Here is a 16,791-nt window from a genome sequence, read left to right as displayed (position 1 = left end):
AGGCACAGATGCTTACTGAAGAGTCTGGCCAGAAAGTGCTACGTCCTGCTCTGTCCACAGTCTTTAGTGAGATCTGATCAGTAAACGTGAGGGGCACCGGGGCTGGGAAATAGCCTCTAGCTGAGCAGCCATTCCTCGGTGGCATCTGTACCATGCAACAGGAGTGTGGACTTTTCTGGACAGCTACCCTTCTGCTGGATTGTCCTGTTGTCTCTGGCACGAAGGCCAGAAAGAGTGATTAGAGGACTGGAACTTTTAGCCCCCCACTCCCCCCCTACCCCCTCCCACCCCGGCCTCAGAAGGGGAGGGGGGGCAGCAGATTAAGCTCTATAAACACTCTCGAAGATCTGCTGAGCTTCCAGTTGGCAAACATGTCTGGGTCCTGGGAGGGTGTCGTGCCCTGAGGGGGCATGAACTCTTCATGTACCAGAATGTCCTACTTTGCCCTGTGCATCTCTTACATTTTGCTGTTCCTGAGTCGTTGCCTTGAAAATAAACCAGTAATAGTAGATAAAGCACTTTCCTGAGTTCTGTGATCTGTTCTAGCAAGTAGTGAAACTGAGGAGGGAGTTGTGGGGAAGTCCAATTTATAGCCGTCACACACATGTGGCCCAGGACTTGCAATTGCACCTGAGGTGGGGTGCAGTCTTGTGTGTCTGAACTCTTACACCTGTAGAGTCTGATGCTAGCTCTGGGGAGTGCTAGCACTGAAATGACCCTTAGGACACCTAGCTGGTGTCCACAATTAAGTTATTGGTGTTAGAAAGCACTCCACATACAAAACCCCCCTAATCTAAGAAAATCTCATTAAGGCAGACTGAATCCATTCAATCTAGAAGTTACCCACTGGCTGAAGAAGAATACATTTTTTCCCTTTCTTTCTTTATAGTTATTAATACATAAAAGAGAAACCTTTCTAGAAATTTTGAGTAGGGACCCCAGTGTTCTGTTATCTGATGACATGCATTGATACCAATGGAATGATGAGTTCAGGATCACAAAAGGAATCCCTGTTAGCAAGCTGGAGTTTGTCCTTCTGGGCAGTATACCACATATTTTACTTGCATGTGAAGTTTGTTTTTGTTTTTAAAGTTGAAAAGAGCAAGTATTGCTTAAGCACTAGTAAAGATAATAAATTATTCCGGCACATTGGTGTTAGCACAAATTAATACTTTATAAGGTAGGCATACTTTCACATCTAGCTACAATGGTTTTGAGGTTTTACTGTAAGAGCATTTAAGAATAGTTTATTTCAAAATAGAGTTTACAGGACAGGGTGTCTTTTATTAAATTTTCACATAAAAAGAAAAAAGTACACAGGGCACTAATTATAAGCAATACCACAATTAATTGGGCATCATCCCTCTGTAAAGAATAGGCAAGCAATGTATCATTTTAGTAACATTTTTTCCTGGTCTTTCACTTTCTGTATCCTCTTTTCTTGATTCCTGATCATTGAAGACATTGCTGAAAATGTTGATAAAACAAAGTTAGATTAGCGACATCTACTCTGGCTTTCAATTCTATAATGTGCTTCTTAAGAGGTCACCTTGCTACTAGAGAATAGATATATTCTGAGCTCAGAAGTTCTTAAAATTTTCAAAGTGGCATATTTTTGAAAAGACTGATGTTAAAGAGCTACGGGTAAATCTTTACATACTAATTGTAAATAATCTGAACACCTCAGAAGGGTACAAAGAGAGATGAAGGTGAAGGTCAGTGTCTGTCTCTGCTCCCTCAATCTGCTGAACTCCCCTCAGGGGGCATCACTTAAAACAGTTTGGTAAATATCTTCATGTACATGCACGCATGAGCGCACACACACATACACACACTTTTTTGCACACGTGGAAATATGTGGCATAAACTGTTCTGTAGTTTGCTTTATTCACTTAAAAAATGTCAATATTTTTCCAGTTTAGCTCATGTTTTGTTCTGACTGCACAGGATTCCATTATATGGATGTACCAACAGTTAGTAAATAAAATTTTTAAAAGTTGATTTCTTAGGCTTCTGACTATTGAAAAATAAGTCACGGGGATGAAAGGTACAGCATAAGGAGTATAGTTAATAGTATTTTAATAGTGTTGTGTGGTGGGTGACAGGTGGTAGCTACACTTGTGAACACAGCAGATAGAGAAGTTGAATCACTATGTGCTACACCTGAAACTAATGTTAACATTGTCAACTACACTTAAGTAGAAAAAGTTTTCTTATTCTCATTTATAAACAATGCTATTTGTAAACAGGCTTTTGTGTGTTTGTACAATTTTTTCTTGAACTAATTGCTGTAAGTGGAATTTCTGAGTCAAAGCATATGTACAATTTAAATCTTGATAAATGCTCCCAAAATTCTCTCTAAATCTGTTTCATAATTTCCAAGAGACATTCCATCCAGACAATGCATCAAATAAAAAGGTCTTTTTATTTTTTAAACAAATACAACGTATCTCCCATTTGTATTATTGCATTATTATACTGAGTATATATACAGACATATACTCAGAAATAGAAGCCAAAATGTGAATAAAAATGGGGCCAATAAAATAATGCATCTTTTAAAAAAATTCACAATAAACTTAAAATCAAATGCTTTTCTTGATGTTTATATACACAGGGATCTGGGATTATCAGAAGGGATGTGGAGTTTTCCCTAATAACAATTTGGTATAGCCTTAGCAGATTAAAAAATGTGGGCTTTCAAGTCAGCAGTAGCAGCTCTAATACTCATTGTGTGACTTACAACTTATTGATTGTGATGTGATCTTCAGTTTCCTCATTTTCGAATGACCTGATATTAGCACCCACCTCCCAGTATTGTTATGAGGCTCACATAAAGAAAACATAAGTCAAGCACTGAGTACAGGGCCTGGCGCGTAGCTGGTAATTGCTCAGTAAATACCAATAGCTACTATTATTACTAATAAGGGTTAAACTTACTTTAGAAGGAATTGTTCTTAGAAAAGTATTTATACCCTTCATCTAGCAACTTATATTTCCTAGAGATGGAACAATAGGCTAAGAATAACAAATATACTCCAAAATTACTTCTGACAAAGGCTTCTGGATTCATGGATTTATACCAGAAAAGCACAAAACACGATAGCCCTTCCAAATCCTTGGAACATATCCATAACCTCCCACATCCATGGGAACATCCACTTAGAACTTATGCCCCAAAAGTTGCCCACCATCTGCAGAGTACGACAGTTTTCATTCAAACAGCTTTAGTACATTTAAAAGTAGTTTATCTTTTTATTTAGGGATTCATTGGGTGGCACAGTCTCTTCTGGTCTATGCTAATTCAACTCCCGCATAAAGTGAAACAAATTTATTTTTTCTAGCTATCAACTGCAATGTTATCCTGTCATACAAAGGCTTGTGTACAGACCTAATGGAGATGAGAAAGAGTGTGTGTGGGAAAGTATCATGTGAAAAACTGCTCAAAACGTGTCCTGAGGATTGCTCAGCAGTATTATCACCCTTACTAGATGACAGAATAGAGCGGGGCTTAAGTGACCTCCCCAGGGTTGTACATCAATCCAGGGGTTAGTCATGGGTAAGATCTTCATATTTTGACTGAGGCTTCTGAATTGCATATTCAATATCCTCCTCAGCCAGTCTATAGATAGAAGGCTTAACCTGAAGGGAAGGTGAGTATTCTTTTGAGCAAGGAAGATCTCTCTGAAATGTACACAGTACCTTGGTTCTTCATCTGTAAATCTTCTACCAGAGTTTGCAAGCTTTCCAGTCTGTTCTGAAGCTTTCTGCATGTTTTTCCTGTTGTTTCTATTGGCTGAGACTGTGAAGCTATTAGAAAATTGCTTAGATGTGATATTAAAAGTCTGTTCAGTATTTCTTTTTAGAAATCTTCCAATGACAGGTTAAACAACCTTTCCTCTAGAATAATGGAAACTTTAAAACACTATTTAAAAATAAAAAGTGTTAAAAAAAATAATAAAAAAAATAAATAAATAAAAAGTGTTTTATCTAAATATTGCAATACTAGTGTATTTGAATGTTTCAAACCAATCTGATTTGTTATTATTTAACTACATAGCATTAAATGGGATGAGTGAGAGGAGTACTTTAAATGTAATGATACATTCTGCATTATAAATGACAGCTTTTCATACCAAACCTGAGTAGCTCCATTAACTTAGGATTTGGAAAAGCAAGATTTAATACTGATACTGCCAACAATTTTGAATGTGTGTGAGACCAAGTACCCATATCATTGGCTGTCACCTGAATGAGGACAGTGTTCTTTGGTGGGAAAGGGTACAGATACAGATGCTGACATGGCTGCAGTGAACCTAGAATAAGTGCGGCAGTAGCAAGTCAAGAGGGGCTAGAAGGATATAAGCTAAACTCTAATAAGCATGCTGTTTTGCCAATCCCTAAAAAGACTGATTGGCAATCTTGAAGCTTTAATTTTGATCTTAGTCCCTGCCTTGCTGTATAATCTTGAAAATATTTTTTGGTGGCTCATTTTACCATTAAAAAAACCTTTTCAGTACAGAGATGTGATTCGTTTTAGTTCAGAGGATGAAAAACAGTTACTCAGAGAGTTTTCACATAGATAATATGTATGTGATGAATATCTGACAGTAGAAAAAAATGCCATGTTATCATGTAATCACAATAATGAGGTGACCAGAAACATTGTTCTACTCCTACAATAGTCACTGCTCTAATAGTTAAAGAATTTGCTGCTCTAAAGTTTTTAAAAATACTAAAGGATAACTGAGAAACATTAAGAGAGGAAGGAGAACAAAATGCAGGAAAAAAGATGACAAAAAAGAAAATGTATTAAAATCTGTGATTAGGTTGTGATTTTTATTTTGGGGTGAATCTAGAAATGTGTGAGGCAGAGAATTTCTCAGGACTAAGACCTGACTTAAGAGTGATGCAACAGTTTGCCCAGCTTATTCCTTATCAAAGGGAACGATGCCAGAGAGCACTGGGGTTATCGGTGTTGCTGTCATTGTTTATTTACAATAAAATGTCTTTTATTGTAAAGACATTTCAAGTTTATTTTTTTATTTTTTTTTTAATTTTTATTTATTTATGATAGTCGCAGAGAGAGAGAGAGAGAGAGAGAGAGAGGCAGAAACACAGGCAGAGGGAGAAGCGGGCTCCATGCACCAGGAGCCCGATGTGGGATTCGATCCCGGGTCTCCAGGATCGCGCCCTGGGCCAAAGGCAGGCGCCAAACCGCTGCGCCACCCAGGGATCCTGACATTTCAAGTTTAATTCAACATATACATACATTTATCTATCGTCCACTTACTCATCATGCACTTAAATCTAAATCAAACATTTTTCTCATCTGTTTTAGCAAATATCAACTTAAAATTTTAAAAATGAGAACATTTTGACAAATTTGTATGACAGATACTTGCACTTAAAAAAGCAGAGACTGAAAAGAGCCATAATTTTAGAGAATGTAAATAAGAAAACTCATAGCATTAAAAAAAAAAAAAAAAAAAAAGACCCAAAATCTTACCGTAAAATAGGGGGGAAAAGTTCCTTACTCATGTTAGAGAAAGAAAGAGAAAATATTCACATATGATATCTCTGCATATTTATTAAGGAGAGTGTGTGTGTGTGCGTGTGCACGTGTGCACGCACAATAGCTATTTTATTTAAATAAGACTCAAGTTACACAGCATCAGTTAGAGCTTGCACATAAGATCACCATGTAAAAGTTTATTAATTCTGATTATGGAAAAGAACTTTCAATTCACCAGAGCAGGAAATCAATTAATCTCATCAGTGACACCAGATCATTCTTACCTTTAACAGAAGCAGATGAATGAACAGGTTTTGTGGATCTATATTGTGATGTGGAACCTACTGAATCTTCAACTGAACTAGTTAGGAGTGAGTGAACTGGAGACTTCTTAGGAGAAGAATGGAATGAATGAGAAGCTGAGTTTTTCACAGATGGACTTGCTAAAATTTGGCAAGAACAAAAGTAAAAGGACAGAATTAATTAAAAATAGTATATGGGGCAGCCCAGGTGGCTCAGCGGTTTAGCGCCACCTTCAGCCCAGGGCCTGATCCTGGAGACCCGGGATAGAGTCCCACATCAGGCTCCCTCCATGGAGCCTGCTTCTCCCTCTACCTGTGTCTCTGCCTCTCTCTCTCTGTGTCTCTCATGAAGAAATAAATAAATAAAATCTTTAAAAAAAATAGCATACTGCCCCTCTTAAAAAGTCAAACTTTCATGAGTGAATGTTCCCAATGATGGGGGTGAGGGGACATTCTGATAAATACCCAAAGCTTTGGGTTAGAACTGCAAAGGTGTAAGACCTGCCCTTGGGGGTCCTGGGGTCCAGCTTCAAATTCTCTTAATTCCTGTTTGGATTAAACTGACCTGGGGCTATAGTGTTCTTAGTTGTCTACCAGAAGCAAGCACAAATGCTATTTGGAGGAAGGCAGCCTTATTCTAGGCTGCAGAGTATCTGTATAATTTTGCAAATATATCTATCATACGATAAAAATAACTAAGCATAGAAGGGGACAAAATGACACAGCAGAAAACAGAGAGAAAAAAATACAGATCACAGACGCAGACCCACAAGGTCTAGATAATGGAATCCCAGACAAGCACAGACTTAAGCAGCATTATTTCAAACCCCAAATGGGCTCTTCTTAATAAAGAAAAACCATAACTGGATGTAATAAAAACTGCTAAAAAACATCCTCGAAAAACAAACCAGAGACAAAAACAATCCTAAAGCTGCCAAAAGGGCAAAAGCAAATAGGTTACATTAAAATGAGCAACCAGGGATCCCTGGGTGGCGCAGCAGTTTGGCGCCTGCCTTTGGCCCAGGGCGCGATCCCGGAGACCCGGGATCAAATCCCACATCAGGCTCCCGGTGCATGGAGCCTGCTTCTCCCTCTGCCTGTGTCTCTGCCTCTCTCTCTCTCTCTGTGACTATCATAAATAAATAAATAAATTAATTAATTAAAAAATAAATAAATAAAATGAGCAACCATTAAACTTAGAGCTGACTTCTTTGAAACAATGGAAGCCAAAAAAAAAAAAAAAAAGGAATATTTTCAAAGTGAAGGAAAAATGTCAACTTGAAATTCTATACTCAACAAAAATATCCTTCAAAAATGAGGATGAAATAAAGACAACTGCAGAAAAACAGAAACTGAGAGAGTGTATCACCAACAGAATTCCGTTAAAGAAAAAATTAAAGGCATAAGAGTAAAACGATACCAGATAGAAAGTAAATTATAAGTATGTGGGTATAACTAAATGGATGTTAACTGTACAAAATAATGAAAATTATCCATTGTGGTATTCACCTTTATAGTTAAAATATATATGTGACAACAATTGTATGTAACTTGAAAGGATAGTAAATGGAATTAAGATGCTCTGAAGTACTCACGACACAGGAGAAAAGGTAAAAGCATTCGTGTGTATTAATCTAATAAGGCAAAAATATATGTTGTACTCTCTTGGGTAATTATCAAAACAACAGTAAAAACATGTAAGTGAAATTTCAAATAATTTAATTTCAAATAAATGCTTTTTCTTCAAAATATTAGTTCATAAAAGATTTTTCATAAGTTAAAGATTATTTAAAAATTAAAAATTGACATTTTATTTAAAACTATTATGTTTTGGGATCCCTGGGTGGCGCAGCGGTTTGGCGCCTGCCTTTGGCCCAGGGCGCGATCCTGGAGACCCGGGATCGAATCCCACATCGGGCTCCCGGTGCATGGAGCCTGCTTCTCCCTCTGCCTGTGTCTCTGCCTCTCTCTCTCTCTCTCTCTCTGTGTGTGTGTGTGACTATCATTAAAAAAAAAAAAAAAAAAAAACTATTATGTTTTGATTTTAGATATATATTGACAATCTTGTATAAAAAGAAAACCTGGAAACTTCTCTTTCACCTCACACCTCAATTTTCCTTGTATCCTTATCCAGATTTATACCTAGACTTCTGTTGAATATCATTTTCAGTTTCATTCTTTCCCATTCATTTCATTATCTTCTATAGGATGACAAGTTATACCTTCCAAATCTAATATACTCTCTGTAATTATTTTTCATCTTTCTTTTTGCGTCATTTTCTCTAAGAGGTCTGGTGATTTCAAGTCTATGTGATTTCAGTCATGCCTATCGTATTTCTATTTTTCTCAAGGCTTTCTCTTGTAATGTTTTTATTTTTCTCTTCCATTTCCAGTCTGTTATGATATTTTGCTTTTCAACAGATTCTGTTATCTTTCAATTTCTTCCTTGACCTCCTTATTTTGCAGACAGGATTATAAGTCTTTGGAAACAATAAAGAGAACCATCTGTCTCAATTCTTTTTGTTTTCATCCATTCAATACGTATTTATTGAGCACCTGCTATGTGCCTAGTATATATCAGGAAACCAAACAAAGACATCTGCCTTTGTGCAGCTTTTGTTTTTTTTGTTTTTTTTTCTTTTTTTTAAATTTTTATTTACTTATGATAGTCACAGAGAGATAGAGAGAGAGGCAGAGACACAGGCAGAGGGAGAAGCAGTCTCCATGCACCAGGAGCCCGATGTGGGACTCGATCCCGGGTCTCCAGGATCGCGCCCTGGGCCAAAGGCAGGCGCCAAACCGCTGTGCCACCCAGGGATCCCTGTGCAGCTTTTGTTTAGCAGGAGGTGACACAGTCATCTTTATGAACAACATAAATGAGTAAGTTATGTATTGAAAGATACTAAGTGTGATTTAAAAAAAGAAAAAGGGTGACTGGGAATATGGCAGAATTACAATCTTTACAGAAGGTGGTAAGAGTAGTCTCAGTGAGCAGGTGGCATCTGAGCAATGCAAGGGACAGTGGCATAAAGGCCTTGGAGGATGATACAGAGTAGAGGAAAGGGAGGAGGGGGAGAAGGGGGAGGAGGAGGAGGAGGAGGAGGAGGAGGAGGAGGAGGAGGAGGAGGAGGAGGAGGAGGAGGAAATGAGACTGGAGAGTTAATGGGGACTTACAGGCTACAGTCATACCCGCTTCTACTCTCATGAAAATAAGAAGCCACTGCAGAGTTTTAGGCCCAATTTCTGTACTTTCATTGACTACTCACCTGTAGATGGGAATGTAAAGCAACTAGATGGATCTTCCAAGTCTCCTGTGTGTAATGTGACTGGCTCTCTGGAACATAAGGATGGTCATGCAAACATTCCATTTCACAAACACAGTGCTTAGATTTATGGACAGAAGCAAGCTAATGCACACAAAAGTGACATCTTAAAATATAAACAAAAGATGGCAGCTATGATCCTAAATTGCAGAAATCCTAAAATGCCCTAAGGGGGAGATCCAAAGTTGCATTTTTTTTTTTATGCATTCAGTACCCATGAACATTCTGCAGAATAGACATGCAGTAATATTGGTTATACAATTCATTTTTTGGGGATCCCTGGGTGGCGCAGCGGTTTAGCGCCTGCCTTTGGCCCAGGGCGCGATCCTGGAGACCCGGGATCGAATCCCACATCAGGCTCCCGGTGCATGGAGCCTGCTTCTCCCTCTGCCTGTGTCTCTGCCTCTCTCTCTCTCTGTGACTATCATAAATAAATAAAAAATTAAAAAAAAAAAAAACAATTCATTTTTTGGTGATAATAGCTTATAACCCAAATATTTCTCTCATAGATTCTAAGAGATACAATCCCAGTAACTTATTTTAAAATAGAAAAAAAAAAAAAAAACCCACAAAGACAAAAACAGAAACCTCTTTTGGCAACAGCAATATCACTTTACAAAACTATCACTTAGTTAAATCGAGTTGCAATAAACCACTCTGTTCTCTGTGGTTTGGGTAACGGTACAAGAATATTATGGTAGTAGTTTTCTTGCAGGGGGTTTGTGATGTCAACACTGTTTTAATTATAACACTAAGATATTATTATCATCTTTTTAATTCTCAGTCTCTCACGAGTGTATAGTGGAGTTTCCCAGAGGTATCACAGTATCTGACACCACAAGAGGTTAACTGCAAATGTAGACATGAGAACCCAGCTATCTTTTATTAAGCCACATATTAAATTGTAAAACAATGCCTTCTCAACAATTTTTTGTTTGAAAAAGTTATTTTTATAATAAAATGCCATTATGTCAACATGTAATATAGTTATTTCTAAATGTATATCAAAGGGTTTTACATTTTTAAAATGCTTAATATGATAATTTATTTCCCAATACTTAGAATAGCAATAGAAATGACTTATACAAACAAAAGTTCTTAGGAATCTTCAATATTTGTGACTACAAAGGGGGTCTGAGACCAAAAAGTTTGAGAATAGCTACATTAGGAGAAAAGCCCTGGAAAGGAAGTTTCATGGCTATATTATGGATAGCCTTAATTATCAGAGCAGTTTGTTTCTGCTGCAGTAGGCAGTAGGGTGCCTTTGAATAGTCTGAGGTGTGCTTTAGGCAGATCAATTTGAAATTGATATATAGAAGTGACGAGAACATGCAAGAGACTGGAAATTCTAAAACAGCCACACTAAACACCACCAAGGCCACCACCATAGCCTAAGAAAGGGAACAAGGCCTAATGCAGTGTGGTAGGCTCAGTAATGGCCACCATGTAGATCTGCTTCTGAATTTCAAAAACATACAAGTGCTACCTTACATGGCAATAGAGTCTCTCTGCAGATGTGATGAAATTAAGGATCTTGAGGTGGGGAGATTATCCTGGGTTATCTGGGAGGTTATCCCAAGGGTCTATAAGAGGGAGGCAGGGGGAGATTTCATTCGGGACAGTGAAGACAATGTGGCAACTCAGCAGACAGATTTGAGATGCTGTGCTATGCTGCTATCTGAAGATGAAGGGAGATGCCATGACCTGGAGTGCAAGGAATGAAACTCTACAAGCTGAAAAAAGTAAAGAAATGGATTAACTCCAAGAGCTTCTGGAGAGAGTATGGCCCTGCCAACATCTTAATTTCGCCCAGTGGAACTGATTGAGGACTTTGGGCTTCCTTGGAAATGTAAGAGAGATAAATCTGTGTGGTTTAAACCACTAATTTTGTTACAGCAGCCACAGGGAATTAAAACAGGCAGCTGGAGAGGATGTACAAAGAAGAAAATGAATTTGAGAACTGTTTTAGAGTTGAAATTAATGGGATTTAGTGGCTAGAGAAACAAGACAAAGGAGGAAGAAGAATCAAAAATAATGTTAGAGGTGCCCTGGAAAGCAGGACTCCATTGACAGAAACAGAAGACAAGATGGGGGGAATGGTTTTGTGAAATGATTGCCTTTGTTTCATTTTGGTCATTATGATCTTCCAGTCTTTATGTTTCAGTTCCTGAAACATCCATATGGAGATGTGTAAAGGGGAGCTAGATGTTTCGAAGCCTTTATTGGAAATCTTCCTTAGGTAATAATGTTGCTCATTAAGTTTTAATAATATAACAAAATAAGAAAAGTCAATTCTCCACAACACTTCTGAGACATGTAGCTCTCAGAATAATTCAAGCACAAAGCCACATACCAGAGGTGCTCATTTCTTTAATTTTTTATTCTGTTCTGGTATATGGACTATATTGATTTAACTTAAAAGGTTGCAGAGGTTTCTAAGTGAAGAAACGTTGCTGTAAGGTATTGAGTAAAAGCAAAGGTGATGCAATGACAGTGAACTGTTGTAGTAAAACAGTAACTATGATATTCTTTCTCATTTCTTTATGTGTGAGTTTTTAAAATGGCCAATTTGCCATTGTAGAGAGTATTTAAATGCATCTTTAATCTTCTAGTGTGTTTCATACATTTCAGAGCTTCTATAAAATATGTGAAAACCTCTTCTTCCCATGGCTTCTGGGCAGCTCAGTTAGTTAAGCACCTGACTTTTGGTTTGGGCTCAGGTCATGATCTTGTGGTCATGAGATCATCAGGCTCCATGCTCAGCAGGGAGTCTGCTTCAGATTCTCTCTCCTTCCTCCTTAGCTCTTCCCTCCTTCTTGCTTGTGCTTTCTCTCTTTCTGTCTCTCTCTCAAATAAAATCTTAAGAAAAAAAGAAAGAAAGAAAACCTCTTCTTCCCATTTGAACATAGGAAGGGGCCAGGTCCCAGCTTTTCCTCCTCATTCTCTTGCTTCACAAACACATCATTGCTGAAAGGAACAGATTTCCATGACATGCTGGTCGTGGAAAAACTATAGCAGAGCTTCACATATCTTAGGGGAGTAGTCCCTCTGTGCCTCATGTTGAGGACTGGGCTCCTTCCCAGAGAGCTCAGTCTAGACACACAGAGGTGCTCATACGCTTGAGCTCAGGAGCTGGCAGGACCAGAGTTCAAACGTGGTTCCACTGTTTACAAGCTATATGACCCTGGCAAGTTGCTTAAGCAATCTTGAGTCTTCATTTCTAACACATATATGGACATAATAATGCATAAGTCAAAGATTAAGTTAGATAGACTAAATGAAGTAAGTCTAAAGCACTTAGAAAATGTAAATAAAAATATGCAGTAGATAGCTGCAGATACTATTAATAGGCTCCACGTCGCGTAAGATGGCTAGGTGAGAAGAACACGCCAACTCATTTAAGAGAAAGGTACATTTAGAAAGATTCAAGTTCACTGTATGTATTGATCAAGCAGTGGAGACAGTAAGAAAGTATTTATAATACTGTCTTAATTCACTCACTAAACAAATGTTTTACTAAATGGCTACTCTGTGTCAGGCAAATGGCTGGTGCTGAAGATACCACAATGAATAAGCCTCTGCCTAACTGGATTTAAATATAATTCATGTTCATATTCCCAAGATATATGAAAAGCTCTGATATCTCTATTTCTTTTTAGGAGGATAAAAATCTAAAAGATAAAAGTCAGTTTTTGGGCATTTGGGCTTTGGAAGGCAGTCAGTCAATAAACCGTAAACACCTGTAGTCTTGCCCACAGTTACATTTTATGGACCTAACGTCGAGGGTGGCACATCACAGGTAGTTAACAATCTATTGAAATAAGGAGTAAATAGTAGAAATGTGGAGTCCTGTACAGTCAGGGGCTGGTAAGATCATTTCTTACCTGCTAAGAGTGTCACTGGATTTGCTACCTTCAGTGGAGTCCCTTAATGAGTTGTTGCTTCTGTTGGCAAAAGGATGGGAAAGATGAAGGCTACATGGTATAATTTTTACTTAATGATAAGACAACATTGTTTCTCTGAATGTTGGTTTTACACCAACACTGATTCAAAGAGTGAGACTGGGCCACTGGCTCTTCCAGGTAGAGAAACAATGTGAAGAAAACCTTGACAACAAAAGGAATGGGCTCCTTTTGGGAACCAGGAGTAGTCTGTTTGGGTTAGAGCACACTATGGGAGCTAAGGGGGCTGCTGATAAGTTAGGGAGCTCTCCTTCAATGTCAGACCAGGGAACCAGGTCCCTACTGCAGCAGGCAGTGTGGGCTGATGAAGACCCGGCAGTAATGTCCTCTGTGTCTTACGTGAGTAACAAATTAATATTAGCTGTTTTCCTCCTTGGCTAAAAAAAAGGAGGCTGTCTCTGTTGAGGGGTTATGGATTTCATTTCTTTGTGCTCTTTTTAGGATTTCATTTAACAATTCAGCTATTCAATTACTGAGGAAAACACAATTGTTCTCTGTGGGGTTCTTAGAATCCTATACTGAGGTTCTTAGACTTTCCTTCCAGACGACCTTTCTCTCAAAAGTTATATAAGCCATTGTAAATGAGTACAAATATAGAAAAAACTCTTCTATATTTGGTATGGCATACCATGTAAATACCTTTATATGGGTAAACAGCAGCAAAATTTAAAATAAGCCAAAAAAAAATTCCTGATTTCTAGAAAATACATTACATTGAATCCGCCTTAGATTTAACATAACAGCCTTAACTTTAAAGCCCAAATGCCCATCAATCCCCATGTAAACTGTCCAGACATCACAAATTCCCTGGAAATCTAAAAAAATTCTTTGGACAATTAATTAGACTCAGAATCTCAGATTCTTACCTATAGATTATCTCTAATTCAGGCTTGATTCAGTAATGCAATATCTTACTCTATCATCTCTGTATAGATAAATGTTAACTCTCAGTTAATTATACAAAGAACAATTTCCAGATTCCATGTATTTTTAGAATAATTAATTGCTCATATGTATTTAATTCTTCCTTAGGAATCCCTGGTGGCTCAGTAGTTTAGCATCTGCCTTCGGCCCAGGGTGTGATCCTGGAGTCCCAGGATTGAGTCCCGCATTGCGCTCCCTGCATGGAACCTGCTTCTCTCTCTGCCTGTGTCTCTGCCTTTCTCTCTCTCTCTATCTCTCATGAATAAATAAATAAAATTAAAAAAAAATTCTTCCTTAAAGCACATCAGTAGATTTTAGGTGTCCAAGCAAATTTTGCAGAAAGCCGCCCCTGGATTTTATCAACTCAGACATGCTTTCATAGACCCTGAAAAGCTTCAGGCTGAGATGAGGCTTTGGTAACAAGGTCATTTGTACAATTACAGCAAATTAACATACATTCTTTAAAGGAAGGAGCCAAATATATTCATGTTCAATACAGTCCAATAGAGTTCAAGTCCACAATTAGTGGCTAAAGTGCTGGAAATCCTCTGATCAGGGAAATCATAGCAATTTTTCTGGAATGATTAGTGCTGGGAGCCAGGGGCTCTAACTGTTACTTTTGGCTTTGCCTCTTTGCTTCAGAGAAGAAGGCAACTCAATCTATGCCTCAACCTCCTCATTTGTCAAATGAGCTTAGTAATACTGCCCTGGCTTAGAAGGCATATTATAGAGTTCCCACAAAAATGAAAGTGCTCTGAACATATATGTACTCCTCAGAGGAGCAGCCAGTGGAATGTTTCTGACATATGATTCGGGGAATGCAATGTTAAGCTATGTAACCGGGCTGTGCTATTTCACTATTACGACTAATAATACTATTAATAAATATTAAATAAATCCAGTTAATATTTAGCTACTTCAGGTTCACATATAATAATTTGACACCTTAAGAAACTGGAGATTGCTTACATATGTGTATTATTTCAGAAAGTATTACTTTTAGATATTTGCCAGATATCCAGAAAATGAATATTACAACAAGCTGCTACAATACTAAGAATTAGTATACAATTAGTACTCTGTATTAAATACAGTGTATTTACTGTATACTGTACACTGTGTATAATATACCGTATACTCTATTAAAATGATTTGTTAATCTAATAATAACACACAATAAAATTTTAAAACACTATTTGAAAAGAATATGAGAATCTCATTGATATCTGCAGGTATCTACAGGGAAGGGCTGGTGAACTGGTTCAGTCATTTTTGGGTGTGACCTTTTACTAATCTGGTATAAGTCATTGGCATGAATCCCTAGAGAACCAAGGATTTTCCTATTAGGTTATACCTGAACCCTATTAGATTATACTTGTAATTCTCATGATTCTGGTTTAGCTCCACCATTGAACTGTGTGGCCGCAAGCATGTCAACCTTGTGAAGCTTACTTTCTTCTCACTTTTTTAGATGAGATAAATAAACTCTGCCCTGTCCTGGTTCAAACAGTTGCTGTGATGATCAAATAAGCTTATGGGTGTAAAATCTGTCGGGAACTACAACTTACTATACTAACGTGACTTTGGCTAACACCTTGCTTTGACTCATTTCTTTCTGAACAGAGTAACTGTAATGATTGCTCTTCATATCAAGTTGTTTTACTTTGGCTTAGCTCTTCCACTTTCATATTGTCTTCCCTGGTAACATCAGATACTCTTTGATGTTAAACCTCAAACTCTGACACCACATAAACAACTAATGGCAAACCCCTGATGAGAGCAGCTCTACCATTCTGCAGTACACCCAGTCTTACACAGCCACATATGAGACTCCCAGGGATGGTGCTCTCCCTTCTTCTTCAGGCTTGCCCAGAGGCACAGCTGGTTCCTCGTTGATCACACTTCTCAACTCTTGGAGAAGTTGTTTCAGGTCCCTTGTTGGATCTTCCTTCAATGTGTTAGGTTTCATAGAGTGCTAAATTAAAACAATTTACAAAACACCTTGGTTTTTTTTAATTTGTATGCTATTTTCTATTGTAAAATTAATTTAGCTGGTAAAATAGAAATTATGGAGGAAAAAGAAGAAAAAATAAAAATCACCTGTAATCTTACTACTCAGGGATAATCAATAATAACCAATCAATAATCAACACAGTGCTGTATCTAATTTATAAATGTGTGTATACTTATTTATGTATCCATATTTATAAATTAGAGGATATACACCTAGGATCAAACTATACACATCTATTTTATTTTATTTTATTTTAATTTTTTAAAATTTATTTACGATAGTCACACAGAGAGAGAGAGAGAGAGAGGCAGAGACACAGGCAGAGGGAGAAGCAGGCTCCATGCACCGGGAGCCCGACGTGGGATTCGATCCCGGGTCTCCAGGATCGCGCCCTGAGCCAAAGGCAGGAGCCAAACTGCTGCGCCACCCAGGGATCCCCCTACACATCTATTTTAAATCATCAAAAAAATTTTAACCATGTAGTATGGATAGCACACTATGTCATTAAGTATTTACAGCTATGGGTGCCTGGGGGGGGGTCTGTTAAGCATCTGCCTTTGGCTCAGGTTGTGATCCCAGGGCCCTGGAATGAGTTCCTGCATTGGGCTCCCGGCTCTGTGGAGAGTCTGCTTCTCCCTCTCCCCCTGCCTGCCACTATCCCTGCTTGTGCTATTAAAGAAATAAACAAATAAAATCTTAAAAAAAAATTTACACCTATGTCCAGGCAAAATAACACAAAATAACTGTGTGT

The 16,791-nt window shown here is 37.9% G+C and overlaps 1 protein-coding gene across 10 annotated transcripts in view; it reads right to left on the bottom strand.

Annotated features, from left to right (window-relative positions):
• Positions 1–1,153: 1,153 nt before the first annotated feature.
• The window catches only part of CCDC158 (coiled-coil domain containing 158), a 100,083-nt gene continuing 84,445 nt past the window's right edge, over positions 1,154–16,791 (bottom strand). For 3 of the 10 annotated variants that reach the window (XM_025992962.2, XM_025992965.2, XM_072745430.1), the window contains 6 exons: positions 15,841–16,001; positions 13,025–13,084; positions 9,084–9,151; positions 5,800–5,958; positions 3,703–3,810; positions 1,154–1,467 (listed from right to left, as the gene is read on the bottom strand). In XM_025992962.2, coding sequence (XP_025848747.2) covers positions 1,391–1,467; positions 3,703–3,810; positions 5,800–5,958; positions 9,084–9,151; positions 13,025–13,084; positions 15,841–16,001 — 633 coding nt within the window. In that variant the 3' untranslated portion in view covers positions 1,154–1,390. Of the gene's footprint in view, positions 1,468–3,702; positions 3,811–5,677; positions 5,959–9,083; positions 9,152–13,024; positions 13,085–13,722; positions 16,002–16,791 lie in introns of those variants that run through there. The other 7 variants (XR_011999181.1, XM_025992964.2, XM_025992963.2 and 4 more) reach the window with 7 other exon arrangements.

This window comes from Vulpes vulpes, unplaced genomic scaffold (assembly GCF_048418805.1).
Source record: "Vulpes vulpes isolate BD-2025 unplaced genomic scaffold, VulVul3 u000000899, whole genome shotgun sequence".
Taxonomy (NCBI): Eukaryota; Metazoa; Chordata; class Mammalia; order Carnivora; family Canidae; genus Vulpes; species Vulpes vulpes.
Note: the sequence above shows the minus strand (reverse complement) of the source record. Positions and strands in the feature narration are given on the sequence as shown.